General features: G+C 43.4%; 1 protein-coding gene across 1 annotated transcript in view; it reads left to right on the top strand.

Moving 5' to 3' along the window:
* Nucleotides 1–16980, top strand: part of LOC129380255 (venom metalloproteinase antarease-like TserMP_B) — a 30270-nt gene that overhangs the window by 12701 nt on the left and 589 nt on the right. The window contains exons 5-11 of the mRNA XM_055061058.2: nt 1951–2022; nt 2076–2206; nt 3189–3238; nt 5941–6049; nt 8470–8610; nt 11308–11482; nt 13073–13201. Of these exons, the coding sequence (XP_054917033.1) occupies nt 1951–2022; nt 2076–2206; nt 3189–3238; nt 5941–6049; nt 8470–8610; nt 11308–11482; nt 13073–13201 (807 nt within the window). The remainder of the gene's footprint in view (nt 1–1950; nt 2023–2075; nt 2207–3188; nt 3239–5940; nt 6050–8469; nt 8611–11307; nt 11483–13072; nt 13202–16980) is intronic.

Below are 16980 nucleotides of genomic sequence, written 5' to 3'. Positions count from 1 at the left end.
GAAATTCAGGGCTTTTCTAAATCGAGTACACATCTGAACATTCGCAAACAATATGGGCAGTCGTATGTATAACGCCACGTAGCGTTAAAAAGAAAAAAGAAATACGATTCATTTGAGGCGAACGAAACCTCGGTAGAGTTCAGCAGCTGCCAAGGCTCTTTTTGTTCAATACATTCAATTACAGAAGTCAAACATATTTCCTTACTCGTTCAAATTCTTCACAGATTAAATATGTTTCAATAATATATATATATATATATATATATATATATATATATATATATATATATATATATATATATGTGTGTGTGTGTGTGTGTATACAGCCGACAAGGAATTACAATTAGCGCCGATATTTTTCCGCTTCACAAAATAAGGTCGAAAGCCATGAAGAATGCTCTCTTCCTATGCATCTACCTGAACTAGAAAACCGCTCCCTCAAACAGGCTCACTAGGGCGTACAGTTTTAAGGCGAAGGTTGCTTGGCAAATCTCCCAGCCTTAGTTGGTCGGGGCTGCTGCATGGGTGCTGCAGATGATAGAGAAGCAGCGGCTGTATTGTCGAATGGCTAAACTTCATCGCTAGGTAGCTCATTGTGTCAAATCGGTAGACCATTGGGTGGCTGCGTTGAATGAATGAGGTTCGGAACCAACCGGCAGACCAACACCAATGGGTCACTGGGAATATAACAAAAAAAATTTATCAGAACCTACCGCAGGATGAATGTCGACGTTAATGCTTATTAGCATTCATAACGTCGAAACGTGTGCGCACGTGGCATCCCCTTTCGTGCTTCTTACTGCACACGCTGCGCCGTCTAGCGGCACAGCCGTACAGTAGGCGCGTGGCGTGGTTCTGATTCCGGATTGCGGGGAACGTTGTCATATGGCTGTTCGAATATGCTATGTAATTACACCGCCGCATTATTTGAGTCCACGCAATGCTTTGGTACATAGCCAGCAAGCACCACTAAGGTTGCCTGTTTAAGGGCACTGAATATATGCGCGGATGAATGCGCGGCCATGTGTTATTTTTCGTGCCTCTTGGTCTCCTTGGTAAAGGCGAATTAAAATAATTGCATAAAGGTATGCTTTAGAAAACGTGTTCTTTCTAATTGGTATTGTGAAATTACAAGTGCTTTGCCGAGTTGAATATTTTTATGTGCAGCAAATAAATTTGAAAATTTAGGCACACTAAGATGATAAGTTGAATGACAAGTTTACGGCAGCAGTAGCGCATCAGACACAGTTTATAAATGCGACGCCAGCAACGCATGCGACCATGCTTCGTCAAAAGTGGCTACACTTCCGCTTTTGTCCAACTGCTAAGTGCTGAAGCGGTTGTGTTTTCAACTACGACTTGCGGATGCAAAGTTGTCACTTTTTATACAGATTTCTATATATATCACAGAAAACACGGTGCAAGGTTTGTGCTCACATGACGACATCATGTATTGCCAAAAGCACTGCCTGCGACTGCCGCACAACAAAAAAGCCAATTTCATATGCGACATTACCAACTTAATCGATTTGCTCGAATGTTCTGCTCGTAAATTACCGCACGTTGAATAAACTGAAACACCATACATATAAGGCTTTAGCAACCACAAATATTATGCCACTGCTCTAGCATGATCTTTGATTGTAGCGCGAAGTGACACGGACACAGACTAGAAGCATACAGGACGAGCGCCAACTCTCAACTGAACTTTTATTCAAACGAATATATATATATATATATATATATATATATATATATATATATATATATATATATATATATATAGGTGATTGCAAGAAAACCACTGCATAACAAACATGACAAGGCGTAAAGACATCAGTTAAACATATCAGAAGGTAGGGCACTTTTTGACTTCCCTACCTCCTGATTTGATAACTCCATATGATAACTCGGCTTACGCAGACTTCATTTTTGTTATATTTTTCCCAGGTCAACATGATCCTGCAACAGCTGCAACCTCCTGGAATGATTTTATTGACAGGCATACAAACAAACAGTGATGTGAGTAGCGTGATTTACGTGCGTTCTCCTTTTGCCGACTGGAAAATTTACAGGCACAGGCGGAGTATCTTGTCTTCACCAATGACAATGTTGTGGATAGCACCCGGACACTGAAGAAGTTGGCAATACACGTAGCTTCAACAAGCGAATTGCAGCAGCAGGACATGATTCTTTATTTGATAGGGTAAGTAAGATATCTTTGTTTATTAGGAATTTTGGGGAAAGAACAACCTTACCAAGTATTCTCCCACATTCTCTGGTTCTGCTTATGGGTAATTACCATGCAACTGTTGAACAGCGCACTGTTATCCACTGTGCATAACTACTAGGGACTGTACGAGAGACGAAGGGAAACAGAGGGTCTAAATGTTTGTTAACCACGCCGATATAAAACCAGGAGGCAGGGAAGCCATGAAACGTGCGCTTTACTTTGAAATGTAGAAAATATGAGTTGAGACATTATTTTCATGGCAAATACATTTCAATTTATTCCGGAGCTAATTTCTCCTGCGCTTTCCTTAGCTTCATTTGCTCCTGGCTTTACATAGTCGTGATTAGCGAGTACCCAGCCTCTCGTTTTTCCTTCTTTTTCTCGTTCATTGATAGTGAGGATGTCGAACCTAGAAGCCAAGATGCCATTACGTACCATAGATGCCATTACGCACCTCGTGCCAGGTGTCTGAAGGTCATCATTACGTGAAGCCATCGGGAAAAACAGAATATTTCACACGTGTCCGCCATGACTTTGAGTGGCGCTGCCTAACACTCCCAGGGCTCTATCTGGTGCACATAAATACCCATGACAGTCGTTGCCGCAACACAATGGGCAGTGCAACTTGCTCGTGATGCAGAGGTCGTGATTTCGAGTCTCCTCTGCGCCGAAGTGGTCTTTTCGTCCACTTTCTTTAGGATTTCTCACATTTCAATTTCAAAAACAGCGGATTTCCCCTGCGCTTTACTTGGATTCATTATCTTTAGCTTTATATGGCCGGTACTAAGGAGTGTAACAATCTGTCAACCACGTTCCATAATAATGTCAGATCAATTTGTAAATCGTTTGTAAAAAAAGAGTATGCTTAGCAAATACAGGTAGCTTCGCTACCGAGACGCGTGATACAGTTTCTGTAAACCATGACTCGCCATCAACTTTATTTTTTTCATTGCAGGCGAGACATGATTCAAGTGAATTCCGATGGTACAAGGCGTGTGTCTTTTGGTATGAAATATTGGCAAATCTCATGTTACGTCGTTATCATAATCGTTCTAATCGTCCTGTTTTAGTGCAGAATGAGAGCGTTTCTTCACGGCTTCCAATAAACGCGGTATAGCGTCAGTTCGCCCAATCTAAAGCCCCTAAGTAAAACGAAAAGCAGCGCCATATTTTGAAGATTTCCGCCGCCCTCCTTCCTTGCGCTTTCCCTGAATGGTGGGCCCTCCCGATGGCCGAAAGCTGTAACGTCCTCTCGACGCTCTTATTGTTCTTGCTTGTTTCTTGCGTCCACCGCTATCGCGGGGCCAAATATTGGGCCTCCTTTGTGCTTTTGTGGCGTAGTTCTGTGCTCGCGATGCCGTGTTGCTATGCCTTCGAGTGCAGCAGACGTGAAACTGACGGCAAGCGACTTATCTGGATACCATCTGCAAAGCGAGACACGGCACAGAGGAAGGTCTGGCTTTAAAGAATCAGCCGAGCTGATTTCAAACCAACGCAATGGTCCCGGCTCTGTGAGGTAATCTAGCGATTCTTCGCTTATTACTTATCTCATATGCTGTCACTTGCTGTATGCGGCTTCGTTAGTTTTTCGCTCTCCTAAGTGCTTCATGTGCGCGCTGCGTTTATTTACAACTTTCGTGCCCGACATAAATCAATTCGCCTTAAAACGCGCGTGCTTTTTGTCGACTCAGTGAAACATTCCATGGCATTGTTTTCGTTTGACCTGAATGCATGCGAACAGTACCTTTTGAGTCTGTCGCTGCGGGTTACGAAGCGGTGACGGTAGGCAGGCAAGAAAGGGGTGCTTACCTGTGGAAAGAAGAACTTATTGGAGTGAATTTGCTCCTTCAAAAGAAGCTGAACTCGGTGGTCGGCGAAGATCCAAGTTCCTGTCGCTATCATCCAAGCTGAAAGGCGAATGGGTATAGCCATACGTAGAGACAGCGTTTGATTCAGAGAACGCGTCCTTGTTCAGCACGGTATAGGTGGAATCACGCCACCCTCACTATGGCGTGTGGCCAAAGAGCGGTGCGCAGCCACACAAAGGCCAGTGTAAAGGCTGCTTTGAAGCTGCACCATTCTTAAGTGACAAGTGCTCCTCTGAGTGGTCGTTAACGCAGCGGCCGGTTTGGCCTATGTAGACTATGCCGCAACTCGACGGAATTTCATAGATACACGGTGCAGCGAAGAACTCGCCTGGCGTGCTTCTTCTCGCACGAAAATTTATAATTTCCGGAAGCTTCGACAGCTAATTCAGTGCACGAATTTCATCCCGAAATTCTAAGCATTTGTGTCAAAATAAGCACGTCAGGCGAGTTACACTCCGCTTCGTGGGCGTTTACTGTGATGTTCTTTGAAATGGTCATTTGTTCACTGCTGCTGCCGCACTTCTTGACTCCAGTGTTTTGACAGCGAGTGTCCGCGGTCGCCCAGTGAGGGGTGTGCACGTTTACCTGAGGCCGCGTGGTGCTAAAATTTTGTTAATTTAGCTAGTCAATGAATGTGTGCAAGGTTACACTGCCGATAATATTACCATCCTTATTGCGAATATTTCTCTAAGAATTTGCTATCGCAATCGGTGCTTCGCCTTTCGGGCGAAACTGTGTCATTTTTTAAACATATGGCGTTTATCCTAATGAAAAGAGATATGAAGTCGGTACACATCGTGTTTTTACATTAAAGTCTGCGAGAATGCCCAACTTAGCACGAATAAGTTTTTCAATAAACAGGCATACTATATTACAAAAGTGGTAAAAAGGGTGGGCAACAAAAAAAAAGAAATAGATCCAAGGATTCGAAAGTGGCTGCCTAACATCTAGGCTTTGCTAATTGTTAGCCAAAAGAGGTTATTAGTTCTCTCTTCCGCATGCAAGATTCGAGTTCGTTTTGGACAAATAGTAGATAGGAAAGTGGTATTGTATATCTGTGTACTCAGAAGCAATAAAATTACAAGTAAATAATTGATAAGAACAAAGATTCTTTAAAGACCCTTTGTTCCCACTAAAGCGGAATAAACCTCGCCCAAGATAAGTACTTTCAAGTAAATTGTCTCTTATTCGGACATCATTGGTCTTTGCTTGGATATCGTGCTGGATACGTAGTGTCCACGTCGTACGCCTCCTCTTTTAAATCTTCATTAGCGATGACTCTGGATATGTTTCTTCGAAAAATATTCTGCGTTACCAGCTAGGGCTTCGCTGGTAGTGGAAAACAAGGTATAAAATGACTATATAAAGTCTTATAAATAAGCTTGCAGGAATTCGCCTTGTATACCTAAAAATCACTGTCAGCAAAGCTCAGCTATTTCACAGTAAAATGATCATGCGGGACGTGGTTGATTTTTATCCATATGACAGGATATACCACAATATATGGCCTTCCTGCCCAGGTGCGCAGCAGTCCTTATCCCACTGTCTTTATCTCTCCATTCAATACATTATTTTTCAATACCTTAATTTTTCGGTATCTTTAAGTGCAAGAATGTTGTAGTCTATACCGAAAAAAGGATCTGACTTAAATTTTACAAGTTTGCTGTCATTAAAAGCGATGTTACTAATATCATGCTCAGCAAGAGTGGCCTGTGAGAATGACTTCTTAAGCTATTAGTGCGAGTGAGCTTCGTCATTTCCTCTAGCTTTTACGCTAGCCAAATTCTCTATCGGCACCGCACCTTAGTAATTCTATTTTTCTACCTGTGACAAAAACAGGTGCTGCGTTTACAGGAGGAGTTTGCACTCTACGAAATGCTGTCCTTGTGACTGACAACGGGAACAAGTTTTCGGGGGTAATAAGCGCTGCTCACGAAATAGGACATTTGTGAGTACCTTTAGAAAAGCATGTCGCTTGTCTTCTTCACTTGACTGTGTCTTTCATCCAATTGAGCTTACATATTCAATTATAAGCACAGACGTTTTCGCAACAGTAACTTTGCCATTGAAAACACGCTTTTGAATAAACGTACGCATCGCATACAGAATGCTGCGACGATTGTGCTGTTAGAGCTTACAGCGCTGCCATTGACGAGTAAGCCTCGAAATAAGAAAACATTTCCTGAATCCCTGCTTAAAACCTGGCTCGGGGTCCCTTTGCACGCCGAGATGCCAAGAAAGTGTTTTGTGTGGTGTTGAGAGGCTAGAAGCTGTCGATCAGTGAGCCGGTGATGAATGATGCAGCCAATGATACAATAGCCGGCTGTATGTGCTTAGAAAAGAGTGCGCTTCTCTAATTTATACTGTACTGATTCTTCCGTGAAACATTCACGGAGTTGGCGTTGAGCGGGGGAGGGGGGGGGGGCGAGCACAGGTGGACTATGGAGAAGCCTTTCTTAGGCTGGGTTCATGTGACTTGTAGGCTTCGTTGCACTGCATGCACTTGGGGAGGATACACGGTGAGGAGGAAAGAGCGCCTTTGGTGATGGTAGAGTTAGACGAACGATAAAACATGGCGGCCCTGGTCTTTAATAAAACGGCTGTTAGCTTTATCTCTTCGCACAATTTCGATATAAAGCTGTGGACTTATGTTTAGTGCGGACTGGTAGATGCGCTGGTACTCTAAATATTTTTTCTCAGAATAGTTGATGGGTCTTTCAAGTACTTTCCGAACAGATCTGATCAATTACACACACGCAAAAGCCAAAATATTGTGTGTATGTCTAATTGATCAGATGTGTTCCCAAAGCACTTCAAAGATCTCTGAACTATTCTGAGTTCAATATCGGCAATGAAGTACCAGCGCATCTACCAATCGGCAGTAACCATGAAGCCACAACAAGATCTCTCAATCGAGCCAAAAGATTGAAGCTATAGCCGTTTCATTATCACTACGCGGCCACAATGGTTTCTCAACATACACACGCACGCACGCACGTACGCACACACACACACACACACACACACACACACACACACACATATATATATATATATATATATATATATATATATATATATATATATATATATATTGAATTTCCATACGTTTACTTCTCCCGTGGGTGTGTTGAAACATGATCGCACAATCGGCAGCCCATTATTGAGCTAAAATATAAAGAACTAAAAAAGGTACTGGAATATGGGTTTCGCGCACCAGGTCGAATTTCCCGGCACTGGGGCGACCGCATGACTTCGTTGAATTCGGATCTATGTTAAAGTGTAGTTTTCTAAATTAAAGCGTTAGACATTTATTGACATGATTTATATAAATTTGCTTGAAACACTTGCTCATCCGTTTACTTAAACTTCCAGCTTCTCCTGCGTGCTAGCCATATTTCATGAATGCTGTACGTTTCTTAAGCTTCATAAATAATGCTATCCTCGTGTTCTGTGATTTATTAAGCATGAAACACATAGAATGATTGTCGGCGACCTTCAAGTGACCTTAAGCCAAAAGCCGGAGCGGTTATCCGGGCACTCAGACGAGAACATCCGGGCAAGTCGCGAGGACAAAACGAGGTCATCCGGGCAACCAGTCAAAACTTAAGAAAATGGAGTCTCTGGTCCCCAAGCCTTTCTTCGTACAGGAACGCATTGCATACGTTGGTTACTGCCCAAACAAGTTAGAAAAAATATTGCTTTCGGGTTCTTCCTAATGTTTGTTTACAATATTACTCAAGTTGTAACTTCTAATACGTTTTATGCATCATTTCCTATAGCGACGTTGAAAAGCCCGATACAGCGCACTATACACTTCGTTGTCATCTTTTCGCGATGAGACAGTGTTGCCTGCGCTCCCTTGAAGGCCAGCGGTCCACGAGCTGGCGCCAGGCGGCGCCAACAGAGATGGCGCTACGCTGCATGACATCTCCTTCAGGCAATTTCGTTCTTCTAGCTAGGCAGTGCGCTCTGTCTTCCTCGCATCTTTCGCTGCCTGTCGTGCCTTCATCAACCAGTTTTCTTCTTCTAGCTGAACAGCGTGTGTGAGTGCACAGTATGGCGTGTTGCAGTGTGGTGCTGTGTAGTGTGGTGGGTGTGCGGTTGTGAACATGCATTACACCCATTTTAATATTGTGGCTTGTGTCATCTCAAACCAATCTGCTTTACCGGTTGCCATTTCATGCTTTCATTTACTCCCGATTATCGAAGAAGGGCAATTTTACTTTAAATGTGCTTCTGCTTTAGTGCTGTAGTACAATGATCCACGCCCTAAGATATCGACCGGTTGTTTTTTTATTATTCTGATATATTATTCTTTGCAGGCTTAACTAATGATTCTGTCGTTGTCATGTGTGTCCACAATAGGTTAGGTTCGCCTCACGACGGGAGTGACACTTCAACAGCATGCTCACCTAATGACGGATACTTAATGAGTCCAAAGGCCCAAGGCGAGATCCGGCCACGATTCTCGCAGTGTAGCATGGATGCCATCTCCAACTTTGTGACGTAAGCAATCTGACATCTCTAACAGTAAATTCAGAGCAGGATGGATTTACATATGAGCGCCATGCACCGCGTATAGTGCGCACCGAGAGAGGAATGCTTCTTGCGGATGAACTGATTCACAAAGGGATACACGCAAATAACGTACACCTTCCAGAAAAGCTTGTATTTAGAATGGATGGAAGCATCAACCGGTCGCTAATCGAGTTCAGGAAGAGTCGTTCAGAGTATTGGTAAAAAATGATACACGCAATAGATGTATACGACCACATCCATTACACGAATATGTAGTGGTACAAGGAAGATAGAGAAGTTTCGAAGAATGAAAAAAAAAGGAGAATAGGGAATTGCATACAAAAATGTTCAAATGAAAAGCATATACAGCGTACCTGATTAACTTATGCAGGATAGATGGCAATTTGTCAACGGCTCATTTCAAAGTGGCTACCAATCAATCAATCAATCATCGTCATCATACAGCCTCATCGCTTTGCGTGTAATCAACACTATGTCTGACTTTACGATACTCTCTTGCAACCTTGTCACGTTGAAGGCCATAGGCCGGCATATGCGATCTAGGAATCAATTCTACCATGTTTAAAAAGAATCATGCCACGTTATGATAACCAAAGACGCAGCCTGTGTTGATATTAGATGAATCATTTCTGTTCACTGCCTCGGTAGCTGGCTCGTACAACCCGGAAAAACACCGGCGAAATGCAAACAGTATGCAAACAATATTATCAATCGAGTACAGGGAAGAAAAAGCAGCGCTAATACGAGAACATATAGAGACGCCCATGGAACACTGTACACATGCAAAATAAGTCACAGTGTCACCCAAAAAGCGAAGCAATAATTGCGATACAACATTATTATACAGCTACGCGCAGTAAGGTTAGTAATTTGATATGGCTACATAAAGTGCTGCAAACGTTCGTTTGCAGAGTCAAATAACAAGCATGGTGTAACACGCGCACCGGCAAACACGAATGCGTCTCACTCGATGATCGGGTACACTCGCTGTCAGAACGCTGGCGCGATGAAGAGTGGCAGCAGCGGCGAGCTAACTCTCCTTCCTGCTGCCTCTCGCTTCAACGCAAAAAAGGGGCGTGTGAGAACACACCGCGCATGAAGCCAACAGCTATCTGATGTCGGCTAGCCTTCGAACCCAGTGCCGATTACCTCCAACGTAAGAGGCGCGTGGCCACGCCTAACTATGCCATCGGCAGCCGCACCTGGAGTAAAAGTGGAGACGCACGTTACCCTGCTCGCATTCCCCCCCCCCCCCCTCCTAGCGCACACAAGTCGGCACGCATTCTCCCCGCCTTCCTTCCTTGTACAAGGCGTTCCACCTTTGCGCGCGCGCACGCGCAATACCGCCGTACCAAGCCACCATGCGTTTAGGCTTTCCTCGCAGCTTCAGCATATGGTGCGCAGTGCCGATTTTATCGCATTTGGCTTTATACGAAATTTCACGCCGTCTCCGACTGAAGAAATGCACCTGGAGTGTCCACATAAGTGCTATAGCATTGATAGCTGTTATCATTTCGGACGCATGACACCCTATGGTTACTTAGCTGCGCATAGAGCCTTCGCTGAACACTATCGGTACGTGTAGCAAACATTAGACCTCCTCCACTAGGATGGTCTTTGTGTCATGCACACTTACGAAATTTCTGGCCTTCACTGGCGGTCTCAACCTAGATGCTTCGTTCGCGAGGCTTTGCCGCTGGTCCGGGTACGCCGTCAGCAAGGTAGCTTCCGCTGGCTTACAGCACAATCTCGTCTACAGCCCGGCGGTTTCAGCAGCAAATATTACCCAACTGTTAACACGAGCACGGCAAAACGACACAGGAGTCACGCTCCTAGTGGGAGGGCGATATCGAGAATCGGACTAGGACACTGTTTAGGAGTGCCTATGGGTCGAGTCTATCGGAAACGATTCAGCAGGACGCGGACACGAGCAGTGCATAGAAACTTCAGCGTCACGGACGTCGTGCGGCCGGAGCAACCTGGTCTCGCAGCCAGGTCTTCACAAATTTCAGCTACCCGCCATCAATCTCCTTGAATTCACAGCTTTGCGTTCGACTCATGAGCACTTAATTTCTGCCATGTTGTGCTAGCTAGTTTGCTTGCCTGTTTCTTAGCCAAGAAGCCAATTAGCCAAGAAGGCTTCGATTAAAGGGAGGAGGTTAGGGATCGCAGCAAATGGCAGTCTCCACACAATTTCGGATGGTTGAGATAGATCTAGAATTAAGGAGGAAGCTATAATTGTGAACAACAATAATGCTGACCATGCACTACCGTATATGTGACATTACAAGCAGACGTTAGTAAGCACCAGTTAAACCAGAAAGGAGAGAGTGTGAAACGTTTAGTCTAAAGTTCCGCGAAAAAAAAAAAAAATGTCTGGAATGGTATTTGAAACTGCTGCATTACAGCGTGGTAAAAATTTTACTCACGTCTTGGAGCCTTCCGGATGCAACATTTTCAAGAAAGAAATCAAAGCACAACTAGTTCCCTTTGGTATTCCCAGAGAATTACCTCTGATTTCCCATTTTCGGCCACTGTGGGGTACATTGAAGTGACAAATTTTAGAGAATTCTGCTTCAAAGACCATATTATGTTGCCCTTTTTTTACTGCGAACCTCTTGTAACAAAATGTACAGAACCATTTTCTTTATTGCGCTCACACAGGGGCTATGCTCAGTGCCTGTTCAAAGAAAATGTCCCTACAGCCACTGCGAATACTCCTGAGGTTGCCACCAATACGGAGGTTGGCGCCACCGATCAAGAAAAGATCTTTGAAAAGAAGTCAAATAAGAAGTGTCGAAGGTACCTTCTGAAAGACCAACATCTCTTGACTGCTCAGGTAGTGACATTTTTCGTGTATCAGTCGTGACTGTGGTGTTTAGTATTCGCCATTGACATGCACAGTAAACGTTCAAATGGTTACATGGGGACTTTGGAGTAAAAGTATCTTGTATTGTCTAACTTCCAATGAAGAGTACCAGGGAACTTAAATTTCTGCATGTTTAAACATTGTTGCAATGCCTACAACGTTTTTAAGAAAGATAAGTTCACAAATAGATGGTATATGTGAAAGCGGTGTATAGTAAATCTCTTGTCTGCCTTAAAGGCGCTTATAGGCGCAGTTTGCATGAGTTGGATTTATTACTAAGTTGCAGAGGGAAAAAAATTGGAATTTCCTTTTTTTTTTATATGCAACAATCTTTAATAAAAGCTGACAACCTAAAAAATCTGCTTGCTACAATGAGTAGATAATAATCTCTTCTTTCAAATTCCACAACTGTAATCGAAATTCCTGAAGTAGATGCCGCAAAACATGGTTTGCGCCTTCAAGTGCGTTTACAAAGGATCTCCCGGCTAAAGTTGCCCTACTAAGTTCGGAATATGTTTTCTATGAGAATGAAGAAACAATTGACTCATTTAATATCAAGTTAGCTTGCGGGTAAATAATCCAAATTAGAGAAACACAACGTGTGGTCATGTAGGGATGTGGTTTAGAATTATGCCAGAACAAAAAAAAAGCTTCAGTGACGTTTTCACTTCATGCACGCGAGTTGCGCACAAGCGTATGGACGCCGTGAACATGTAGCAGCAGACTACCATGGCGTCGAGGTACAACCGGAAAGGAAACGAACGCGGCCATTCTTTTCTCCGCCTTCAGGCGCCTTCTTTCTCCGGCGTTCGCTTCCCTCGCAGCTTCAAACATAATCTCGCCGATTTTACAGACGGGCAATCTGCGGTTACACGTAAAACTAACAATGTAAGTTCTTACCTATATTCATCAGCTATGACATCGCTTCCATGAGTGATACGTGGAAGCACCACGTTTGAGCCGCCTAAAAAGCCTCTATGACCTGAACTTTTACCAGCAACATAGGATCATACCGTTTCCTTTGCAGTCTGTAGCTATAAAATACCATTTTTAGCTGCATGGTGACTACAGTTAGTGAGCAGAAATAAATATTGTATATAAAAGTGGCAAGGCTTGGGCCAAAAATAGATATTGTGGCAATAATTACGTGCAGTTTTCTTTTTAGAACAGAATCAAACTTTAAACAAAATGACTGGAACGAAATTACAGAGAATAACTCGAAATACAGGTTTTGAACATAGCGCTGCCACAGACTAACACTCATTTGCAGAAATATATTTTTAATAATAAACTACCCAGGTTTGGCACATCACTTGTGATTTTAACACATTGTTATTTTAGCGGAATAATTGTGAAGGTTTAAAGCAATAAAAACCCTTACACGCCAAGTGTACATTACCTTTCCTCAATATTTTTGCGGCCGTTAACGTTAGAATAACAAAGATAATATTATATAACCATATAGAAAACTGGAACACGGGGTGCCTTTGGTAAACGTAAATATTATTTTGTTTACCCAAACATTTTCACGAACATCTCCTTCTTCACATTTTATTGCAGCAAATGGATGGAAACAACACAAAATGTAATATTCTCTGCACCGCTCGCTCAAACACATCAAATGAGGACGTCGTTTTTGCCGTGGTTGCACCAAACGGCACACCATGCGACCAGTCGGACACTACTAAGGTAACCCTTTTGGCTTTCTACCGCTGTTCCTTTTTCCAGGGAGAAGTATTCTTATTTTTGTTCAATCAAATCCACCTTCCAAAAGAACGGAGTTTGTCAAAATATATTTTAGGTTCACCATTTAGCATGTTGGCTCTTCTCTTATTGCCTTGTTCCTTGACGCAGATCCCAGTGCAAGATTCATACTTTAGATGACTGGCTAGTTTGGGCTGATCAGCATGTATGTCCCGCATATTGTTATATTCATGTACAGGAGCGGAAGGTTCCCGCCCTCCACTCCCGTGAATGCACTGGCTTTTATAGCTGCTCTAGGACGTATCTGCGCGATGTTATGACAGGGAGACCCGCGTGGCATGAGGTTGCATAATTTCGCTGATGAATGGCTGACGTAACTTCATATATTCGTGAAAATTTCGTCTGATGCAATATTAGGTGCAACGGCGATATATACCGGAGGTATTAGGCCATTATATACACTGCTAGGGATATGTGGATCTACAGGGAGGCCTCGTGTGGACTCCAAAGCTAAAAAAAAAAACAGTCGCTATCAACATTAAACACTAAAGTCTTGTTAGGACGCATCGACATGTTACGGGCACCATAACTGTCTAATTCCTGGTGGACGCCTGCACAATTCCACTAAAGTTATGACATGAACGGCACTATGCACTGTGCCTTTTGTGTACGCATCGAGATACAGAAGAAGATGCTTTATTCAAACTTCCGCATATCAGCCTAAACGAACTACCGGCATGCTTTCTCTTGACAATAGTACGCCAAAGCGTATATAAGGCATTTGTTTACTTCTAACACTTTAGAAACAAAAGCCCCATAAGCTACTTCAATAATGCCACTACAATTTAATTATTTGCCTAGGCGGGACATCATTTGCATGAAACACTGAAGCAATCAATTCAGTAAGCAAACATATTTACATTAGACAAATTATTAGTTACCAGCTTTGGAGAATTTGCTCACATTATTAAAAGTTCAAGGAAATTGTCATAGCTAATTAGCTCCGTGTTTCAACGTATTGAAACCATGGCTTAATCGAGATAACTGGCGTATAAATAACTGGTGTCCAATGATTTGTTCAATTTGCTCGATGACGCACGCAACAGCTCGAAGCGGGGCTCCTAATTGAAACCCTGGTGGGACGTAGGAGTTTGGCCGAAAATCAAGCTGGGCTACACAGATCAATGAAGCAGCCCGTATAGGTTTCAGCGGCAGAAATATCTATGAATATAATCGGGAGTTCTGAACAGGGCCAGTAAGAAGAAGATCACGGGAAGAGTCACATGCGATGGCAGCTTTTGTGTTACACTGCTGTGCTAAATCACAGAGGCGTTGCACCGCGATCCGTGCTTCCCTACTTTTCCAGGCAAACGCAACATATAGTGCAAGCGAATAATTTAAGTTTACATGGGCGTTTTCAAGTGTTTAAGCTTGGAACTAGACCCTAATGAAGATTCACCTCAACTTTTTAGTATAAACATGTTCAGCGAAGTTTGTACCTAGGAGGGTGATCAATGTAATAAGTTTACCTAGTGAATGGATTGGATTCTTTTTCTTGCGAACGACATCTGCCTAGACGCACAAATAATTTATAGTGAACGGCAATTGAATTACTTCTGTGGGCTTCTTTTTTAACTCTTCTTACTAAAAACCCACCGTTTACAATGTAATAGCATTCGCGAAACAGCCTCTGTAGAGGGCCAGCAATTCCGACAGATTCGTCTTACAGCAATAACTAATTTTCTCACCAGCATTCGCGTTCCTCACTATTCCCCAATGACGAGTACGATAAATAAGCAGGAAAGAGGAAAGTCTTAACCATGTAAGTGGAATGGAAATACGCAAACAGCGGTGATTAGTTGTAAGAGTTGCGTGGTGACATCCTTCTGCTGCGTTTTTTTTTTCTTGGGGGTAAAAGCAGAAATAACGAATGTTTCGTGAAGTTGCCGTATTCGCAAGGTAGGCTTACTTGTTGAAGAAAACTGATAGTAAATAGGTGTAACATGTTGCATCTAAAGACTGTTACAAAAGACAAGAAAACTTAGTTGTATCGAGAGGTAGTTAGCTAAGAGTAAGAAGTGAAATACGGAAGGAGCGATCAGTTCTAGACAGCTAATATTTGACACTTATGCGTGAAGAAACGATGCTTGATAAACTACGGCGAAACCCATCTCATGATGGCTGTCCATGGTAACATGATTAGCATTCAATCAATGTAGTGACACACCGTATTACAGAATTTGCGTTTTTTTTTTTACAAGTAGCGATCTTCTGACGCTTCCGTTGCTTTGGCTACATGCGACATACGCTGTCTTCGGTAATGACCCACTTTGATATGGCAATGGCTAGCCAAAATCACCCATGAGCATGACAGAATGACGGCGAATGTAAGATGGCAATTCATTGATGATGATAGAATGACGAAGAAGAAATCAAGTCCAATGGAAAGACAAAGTGCTATGACCTACAATGGCATTGCGACAATGAGATGGTGATTCTAAAAAGATAACTACAGTATAACGGCGACAGCGTGACAACTACGGCATGAGAACAATAAACTAACAACGAGTATTCATAAGGGTGGCGTGAGAACGATGGTATGAAGGCAACCACATGATGAAGCTGTGGTGACATTGATGACAACATCACGACAGCATGACGAGGTTGGTTTAACAGCGGATGCGTGCGAGCTACTGTCTGACGAATGACGCAATGTCGACAATGGCATAACGATGATGGCATAATAACAACTGAAAGACGAAAACGTTATTACGTTAGAATGACGAACAAGGAGCGATTTCGATAGGCCGATGAAGGCCGTTTAGTGACGACGGAATGACAACAGTGTGATGACGTTTCAGAAGCAATGCCAATCGAAAACGAAGGCGTGACGACGACAGCATGGAGTCAATCGTATGACGACGACGACTATGTGACGGCGACGGCGGGAAAACGATGGCATGACGAGATTCGAATGACGATGTTGCACATATGATTATCAACGACCACGACGGAATTGCGACGACGGTACGACAATGCACACATGGCGCCGACTATATGACGACAAGGCAATGATGGCAATGGCATGACGACGAGGTGACGATAATCTAATGACGAAGGTGGAGTCGCGATGTTGGAACGACAACGATGGCTTCATGGCGACTGAATGACGAAGAATGCATGACGACTGTGTGACGAAGATTGTGTGACGACGACGGCATGGCAAAAGTTAGATAAAAAGCTGGAATTAAGGCGATGCAACTACCACAGAGGCATTATGACCGCAAGCACATAGCTTGTGGCTTAAGCGATTAGGTAACTTCGGCTACTGGGTTGATGTCGAAAGCCTGATGACGGTGACATGAAAATAGTAAGAAGACCAAGCTGGAATGACCAGCCGTTGTTGCTTATTGTTTATTGTGTTGGGCTGCTAAGCACGAGGTCGCGGGATGGAATCCCGCCCACGGCGGAGACGATTCGACGGGGGGCGAAATGGGAAAACACCCGTGTACTTAGATTTGGCTGCACGTTAAAGAACCACTGGTGGTCGAAATCCTTCCCGAGTCTCCCACTACGGCGTGCCTCATAATCAGATAGTGTTTTGGCCCGTAAAACTCCTAATTCTTTAAAGCTGGAATGACGATGGTGTAACGACAACGATGGCATCGCGACTACGAGCGAATGCATAGTGGCCTAAGTCGGTAAAATACTTGGACCACCGGGGGAGCGTAAGAAGATATACAGATAAGCAGGCAAGCAGGAAG

This window comes from Dermacentor andersoni, chromosome 10, assembly GCF_023375885.2.
Source record: "Dermacentor andersoni chromosome 10, qqDerAnde1_hic_scaffold, whole genome shotgun sequence".
NCBI classification, from domain to species: Eukaryota; Metazoa; Arthropoda; class Arachnida; order Ixodida; family Ixodidae; genus Dermacentor; species Dermacentor andersoni.
Note: the sequence above shows the minus strand (reverse complement) of the source record. Positions and strands in the feature narration are given on the sequence as shown.